The sequence below is a fragment of the Mandrillus leucophaeus genome, unplaced genomic scaffold (assembly GCF_000951045.1).
Source record: "Mandrillus leucophaeus isolate KB7577 unplaced genomic scaffold, Mleu.le_1.0 Scaffold360, whole genome shotgun sequence".
NCBI lineage: Eukaryota > Metazoa > Chordata > Mammalia > Primates > Cercopithecidae > Mandrillus > Mandrillus leucophaeus.
The window spans coordinates 1808437-1815647 of NW_012103810.1; the positions used below are offsets into that span (position 1 = coordinate 1808437).

Here is a 7211-nt window from a genome sequence, read left to right on the forward strand (position 1 = left end):
GGAGGCCGAGACGGGCGGATCACGAGGTCAGGAGATCGAGACCATCCTGGCTAACATGGTGAAACCCCATCTCTACTAAAAAATACAAAAAACTAGCTGGGCGAAGTGGCAGGCGCTCTAGTCCCAGCTACTCAGGAAGCTGAGGCAGGAGAATGGCTAAACCACGGAGGCGGAGCTTGCAGTGAGCTGAGATCCGGCCACTGCACTCCAGCCTGGGCGACAGGGCGAGACTCCGTCTCAAAAAAAAAAAAAGCTAAACACACAGTGGCTCACAGCTGTAATCCCAGCACTTTGGGAGGCCTAGGCAGGTGGATCACTTGAGGTCAGGAGTTCGAGACCAGCCTGACCAACATGGTAAAACCCTATCTCTACTAAAAATACAAAAATTAGCTGGGCATGGTGACAGGTGCCTGTATTCCTAGCTACTCGGGAGGCTCAGGCAGGAGAAACTCTTGAACCTGGGAGGTGGAGGTTTCAGTAAGCCAAGATTGCACCATTGCATTCCAGCCTGGGCAGCAAGAGCAAAAGTCCGTCTCAAAGAAAACAAAACAAAACAAGCTAAATACAAACTGCACCCCAGCCTGGGCAATAGAGCAAGACTCTGTCTTAAAAAAAAAAAAAATTGGTTAAATAAGTTTAAGCCTTGAAAGTCTTTATTAATCATTTTAGTACCATTCTTTTCCCAACTAAAGTTTTCAAATCCGTAAGATCTCCTTGAATTTGCTTCCTTTTATCTTAGTGTATTAAAGGTAAAAGAGACCTTAGACATCTTCATAGCTGTGATGTCTGCTAGTGTTCCACCATATGGTGAGAAGCCACCCCAGATGGCTAAGAATTTACTCGCTTCCTATTTCTCTCTGCCATATGCAAATTAAATATATAACTAGTTCCACAAATTTCATAGCATCTCTTCCATAATCTCACTACCCTGGAACCAATTTAACAATAATCAAACAAATATGTATACATTAGAAAACTTTTTTCTTAGAAATGGGTTTTTTCATCTATCAAAGCAAAAGCAAGAAAAATGCTACAGACTGAACCCCTCTGCTGAATACAGTTTGCGGATGTTCATGCCAGTATTTTAATATCAGTGTATGAGAAATTTAGACCCATCTAAAACTATTGCTGGAGTTTCTAGCAGCCATGTCAGGTCCTGCAGGCATTTATGACAGGTAGTTTGGTGTGCTGTTCATTTCATCACTTAGTCAAAGTGTACTCTGTCCCCATGCCTTGTAAACTTTAAAGTTAATTTAGCAACTGAACATTCCAGTTATTCAAGACTATGTGCCTCCCATTATTTCTTACAGTTTTTACTAATCTGAAGTTTTATGCTAGATATTCCTGTAATGTTGATCTCTTACCTGATTACAACTCATCTGGTTGGATTAATCTTTTCTTTTAAAAAGATAAGTACTTAGACTTAACTCCTTACAATAGCAGTATAAGTAGCCATTATTATTAATGGTGGGGAAATAGGTTGATGGACAGTCTTTATGATTGAGGAGCCAAGTAGCTACAAGTTATGTTGCTTACGGCTTATTATAGAACTGATTTTACAAATCATTCAAGAAAATATAAACTTGTTTGGTTTTTTTTGTTTTCTGTTTTTTGGTTTTTCTGAGACAGAGTCTCACTCTGTCACCGAGGCTGGAGTGCAGTGGCTGCATCTCTGCTCACTGCAACCTCCACTTCCAGGGTTCAAGCAATTCTCCTGCCTCAGCCTCCTGAGTAGCTGGGATTACATATGGGCGCCACCACACTTGGCTAATTTTTGTGTTTTTAGTGGAGACGGGGTTTCACCACGTTGGCCATGCTGACCTTGAACTCCTGAGCTAGTGATCTGCCCGCCTTGGCCTCCCAATGTGCTGGGATTACAGGCATGAGCCACCGTGCCCGGCCGATAAACTTGTTTTAGTCAATATTATATAACTTAAGAATTTCCCCACCAAATGACATAATGAAATATTTATAGTTGTCCTTTTTCTCTTTTCTTCCTAAAACTTTTTCCAATGCTGGTGTGTTAGAATCTGAGTTTCAGTCATGGCTGTGCTGTTGTCTTGCCATGTGGTCTTTAGTGAGAAAAGAATGTGCATGGATGGGTTTCAGAGGCTGTCTAGCATGTCAGCAAAATGACTCTGGGCATCTTCTATAGGCCTGAGGCAGAGAATTAAAGGTTTCTCCTCACTCTAGCATTCAAGCATATATTTCTGTACCTTCAAACAAAACTTCATGTAATTAACACCTACTCTAGAGCATTCCCTAGTGATAAAACGTTGAATGAAGCACAGTTTCTGCCCTGTTGTAGCTTATAGTCTAATCTGTAGGATATCTTTTCATAATGTAACAGGCAAAACTCTGCACTCTCCTCTGTGTATTGAACAGTATGATTTTGGGAAGGAAAAGAAAACATTATTAACATACCAAGAAATAAAAAAGGCAAATATTTTCAAGAAAATTAGTAAATCCATAGAAAATCTTCTGTAGCCTCCTGAGGCAAGTTTTCTGTCATAAACGCATAAATATAATAGCTTAAAAAGGAAGAGTGACCAAAGCCCGTGACTGCTTGACAGGATCCACTGCTGTTTCTCTGGGTAACCTTGGATAGATTATTCAGCTTCTTCTTTTCCATTGTCTGTCTGTGGAGGGGAAAGACTGGTCTATCGCAGTGAGGTAAATAATAACAAATGATTGCAAAATATGTTTGAAACATAAAATTCTACTCTTAACATCTGGTCTTATACAATATATATAGATGATGATTTTCTGTTTTTGAAAACAGGTATCTGGACCTTCGTCGATTTGGATCTGTGCCACATGGAGGTTTTGGGATGGGATTTGAACGCTACCTGCAGTGCATCTTGGGTGTTGACAATATCAAAGATGTTATCCCTTTCCCAAGGTTTCCTCATTCATGCCTTTTATAGCTAGAAGATTGGTTAAGGAAAAGCACCCCATGGCAGAGGCACTGCACAGGATTGTGCAGACAGTAGAATGCATGTTTGGATTTTAGAAATGCAGATTTCAACATGTAATTGTTGTGCCATAAGATATCATAGAAAAAATATAAGTGGTTGTGATTTTCTTAGAAAGTTGAGGGTATTTCATGTAAGGATGAGCTCCCCCAAGAAGAGGTACTTATGGCAAGGGGACTCTCAAATCCATTACCTCAATTAAGAAGAAATGAAGAAATTGAATTAGATAGTCTCAAAGTTTCTTTTAAACTCTAAAACAGAATGAGATAATGTATTTTACTTTGTAATCATTAAATCACTCCCTGTGTAATTTTTGAGAACCATCTAGTAGCTCAAAATAAAATAATGTTGGATCTTTTCTCCCTTGCCATATACTTTGTGGTAAATCCTTATCTCATTTTCAGTACTTTCCTAAACATTGCAGAAAAAAAAAATTCCTTAAAGTCTTAATTGATTTAACGAAGTAGCTATTCTGAATTGAAATCTCCTTTCATTGAACTGGATGAAAGAAATCAGATTTAATAACTGTTGCTTTTCCATTTTAAAAGCTATTGAGATATTACATTAAGTATTTCAACTCTTTAATCACTGTTGTGTTATAATTTGTTTATATTTGATGTTTATAATTTCTCTAATAAAATCGATTTTTTTTTTATTGGCGCCTATGGAAAAAAAGTTATATATTTTTTAATTTCATTTGGTCCTTTCCCAGTAAAATTTGGAAGAAAGGTATTTTCAATCCAAGATGAGGATGGAAATTTGGCTGAGCCTAAAGGATGGGTAATTCTAGAGTTAAAAAGTACTGTGGTCAGCTGGGCATGGTGGCTCACACCTGTAATCCCAGCACTTTGGGAGGGCGAGGTGGGTGGATCACTTGAGGTCAGTAGTTCCAGACCAGTCTGGACAACATGGTGAAACCCCATTTCTACTAAAAATACAAAATTAGCCAGGCGTGGTGGCAGGTGCCTGTCATCCCAGCTACTCGGGAGGCTGAGGCAGGAGAATCACTTGAACCTGGGAGCCGATGTTACGGTGAGCAAACAACGTGCCACTGCCCTCCAGCCTGGGCGACAGAGGGAGACTCCATCTAAAAAAAAAAAAAAAAAGTAGTGTGGTCTATGAAAGTGAAAAGAGCACTGATTGGGGAGTTTGGAACCTGACAATTCTAGCACTTTGGACAAGCTGCTTACTGTATAGGAACTCAACATCATTTTCTTCAGAGTTGATATAATACGTGTGTGTGTGTGTGTGTGCATGCGCATGCATACACACATGCATATGTTTAAAATTGAAGTGCTACATAAACTTTTTAAAAACTTGTTTTAGTCTTTGTCTTCATTGAGTTACATGTATAAGGACCTATAGCAAATTGTATTCTCAGTGGAATACGCATGTATCAAGTAATTGTAAATGGGCATGCATGCCTGAATAATCAGTTTTCTAAGTCTCATTAGATGGGTTCTCCTAGATTATTTCCTAATGAAGTTTGTATGTATACTTTAACCTAATTTAAAATCAAACAGCTGAAAAACAAATTCCAGACCCTTAAGAGTTGGAAGACACCTGAGAGTTTGCAAAGTTGACCTTCTGCCTAATGCAGAGAGGTTCTGTTTACCTGGGTGCTTGGTTTTCCAGTCTCTTTTTGACAAAGAAATCAGTGTCCAACAAAACTGCTCATTCCATTTCTGAATCTAATTGCTAGCTTTTACTGAGCTAAAAATCTCAGGAAAATCTACTTCCCTGGAACTTTAATCCCTTGGGCTTAGATATCAAGTTTAGGACAGACTAAAAGGGATAATTAGGGCTTCCATAAGGCTTGCCTCAACCATAATTAGAGAGAGAAATTCATTTGTTTATTCAACAAATATTTGAGCTTCTTTTATATGCCGAGACTATGTGGTAGGTGCTATATAAACAGTTGTGAACCAAACAGAAATGACCCTGCCTTCATGGAATTAAATAATATATTTGAGAAGATATATAATAATTAAATAACTGATTTCAAAATACAGTATGTGCTGTAAAGTTACATGAAGAACAGGAAAGCATAGATATGCTTGCTAGAAAAGGCATGTCTGAAAAAGTGACATTTAACCCTAGACCTAGAAGATAAAATGCAGAAAACATTTTTAAAATATTTGCAGCATCAGCCTGTATTGATTTGGCATTCAGGTCTTAGTGGATACCATATTAATTTAGTGGAACAAGGGACATTTACAGACCCAGAACCTGGAGGCACTGTAATTTCCAAGGCTGTCAGGAATTATGCCTCCCATGATTTTTGAGGGACCTGATAGAATTGTAATGGTAACATGACAGAGGTTAACAAAATAATAGTGATGGAAAGACTGCTGAGTTAGAGAAACCCCAGGTTGTGGACCCAGCATTACCATAAATTCAGTTGTAGAGCATTAGGCAAGTAAAATAATCTATGTGGCCTCCAGTTTTTGCATCTACAGTACTATCACATTTTGAAGTAGGTAAGCTCTGTAGATCCTTTTATCTCTTAATCTTCTGTGAACCTGTGCTGGACTTGGTCACTAATAATTGATTTAGAGTCTAACCTTTAGGCAATATGTAGTCCCCTGTTTTAGTACATATTAGGTCTCCAAAATGTGTAACTAAGTCACATCGCTGGAAGTTGAACAATAGACTTAAATGTGTTCCCATACTGTATATGTGGAAGGAGGAAAGGTCCTTCTCAAGGCATCTTGCCTTTTTGATAGCGTTTTCACCAGTGTATTTCCAAAACTTTGTACATTCTTTTCCTTGATAGTTTATCACACAATGAATATCTGGTTGAAGCCAAATACTTTGCCACCTATAGCAAGCCTAATAATTTGTCTTTGGCGCAATAGTTCTATTTTGCCAATAATTGAACAGAAACAAAAATTCATGTCAGACAAAGATGATGAAAATGCCAAAACTGAACTGTTGCTTGCAGGCAGCATCAGCAGGAAAATACTCAAAATGTTTACTCATCAGCTGAGAGATGAATATCTAAATTATACATTGCAAGCAGCGTTGTGTAAGTCAATGTATAATGACTAAAAATATGGATTCAATAGTTGAGTACTGTCTAAACTGTAATATCTTTTAGTGCTCAGTTTCTGAGTTAAAAGGTGATAAAAGGGTTAGTTTTTCACTTGAGTAACCAGTTTCCAATGAGGAAAAAAGTCAGATTATGTTTTCCCACGATTTCCAAATGTCACCCGAAAATAATAACCCCAGCAGCCCAAGTAGAAGTATATTCTGAAACTTAGAAATGTTTTTTCCATTATTTATTCTCATTTCAAATTTTGAGATAGGTTGAGAAAAATAGTTGCTTTCCATCTGGCTGTCCTTTTGCCTGGGGAAAGTTGTGCTGTCATGTTTTTAGGTCTGACAAGAACTTAATTGTGTGAGTGATCCATTCCAGATCTAAACATAACTCTCCAACCCTTTAACCCAACCCAGAGACTCTTTAACTGTCACAGAGTAGCAAAAGAACTGTTTGACCTTTTGTTCTTGTCAGACTGGATCTGCCAGAAGCCTCCCTCTACAATGTTATATATTCATATTCTCTATAAATTGAATGTAGACATTGAAGCATGACTGAACAGGCATTGAAGATGCACTTGGTGAGGTGGATTAACTCTACCATCTTTAAATCCCTTGCTTCAGATAATTATAGATGAGAGATGCTTATTTGGATTGTATTGCTATTTATTCTTATGTTTATTTTAGTAAGTGGTGAGGCAAGAACATAAAAATGTACAGTTGAAAGACAGATTGGCCTGGGTTGATTGATAAGTAATGTGTGGGATGTTTTGGCTTCTGATTAATATTTGTATTCAGTCTGCAATCTAAAGTATGTATAATTAAAAGAAACAGGTGAGAGTAATGTCTGATTATAATTTCTTCCCAGTTAATCTTCAGAATTAAAAAATAGTAAAAGCATTAAGAAAAGGGCAGAAAGCGGGCCAGGTACAGTTGCTCACGCCTGTAATCTCAGCACTTTGGGAGGCCAAGACAGGCAGATCACCTGAGGTCAGGAGTTCGAGACCAGCCTGACTGACACGGTGAAACCTCGTCTCTACTAAAAATAGAAAAATTAGCCAAGTGTGGCAGGCTCCTGTAATCCCAGCTCCTTGGGAGGTTGAGGCAGGAGAATCGCTGGAACCTGGGCGGAGGTTTCAGTGAGCCGAGATCGCGCCATTGCACTCCAGCCAGGGCAGCAGAGCAAGACTCCATCTC

The 7211-nt window shown here is 38.5% G+C and overlaps 1 protein-coding gene across 2 annotated transcripts in view; it reads left to right on the plus strand.

Annotated features, from left to right (window-relative positions):
• The window catches only part of NARS2 (asparaginyl-tRNA synthetase 2, mitochondrial (putative)), a 149729-nt gene extending 146103 nt beyond the window's left edge, over positions 1 to 3626 (plus strand). For both annotated transcript variants that reach the window (XM_011989701.1, XM_011989702.1), the window contains exon 14: positions 2783 to 3626. In XM_011989701.1, the coding sequence (XP_011845091.1) occupies positions 2783 to 2927 (145 nt within the window). In that variant the 3' untranslated portion in view covers positions 2928 to 3626. The remainder of the gene's footprint in view (positions 1 to 2782) is intronic.
• Positions 3627 to 7211: the final 3585 nt, after the last annotated feature.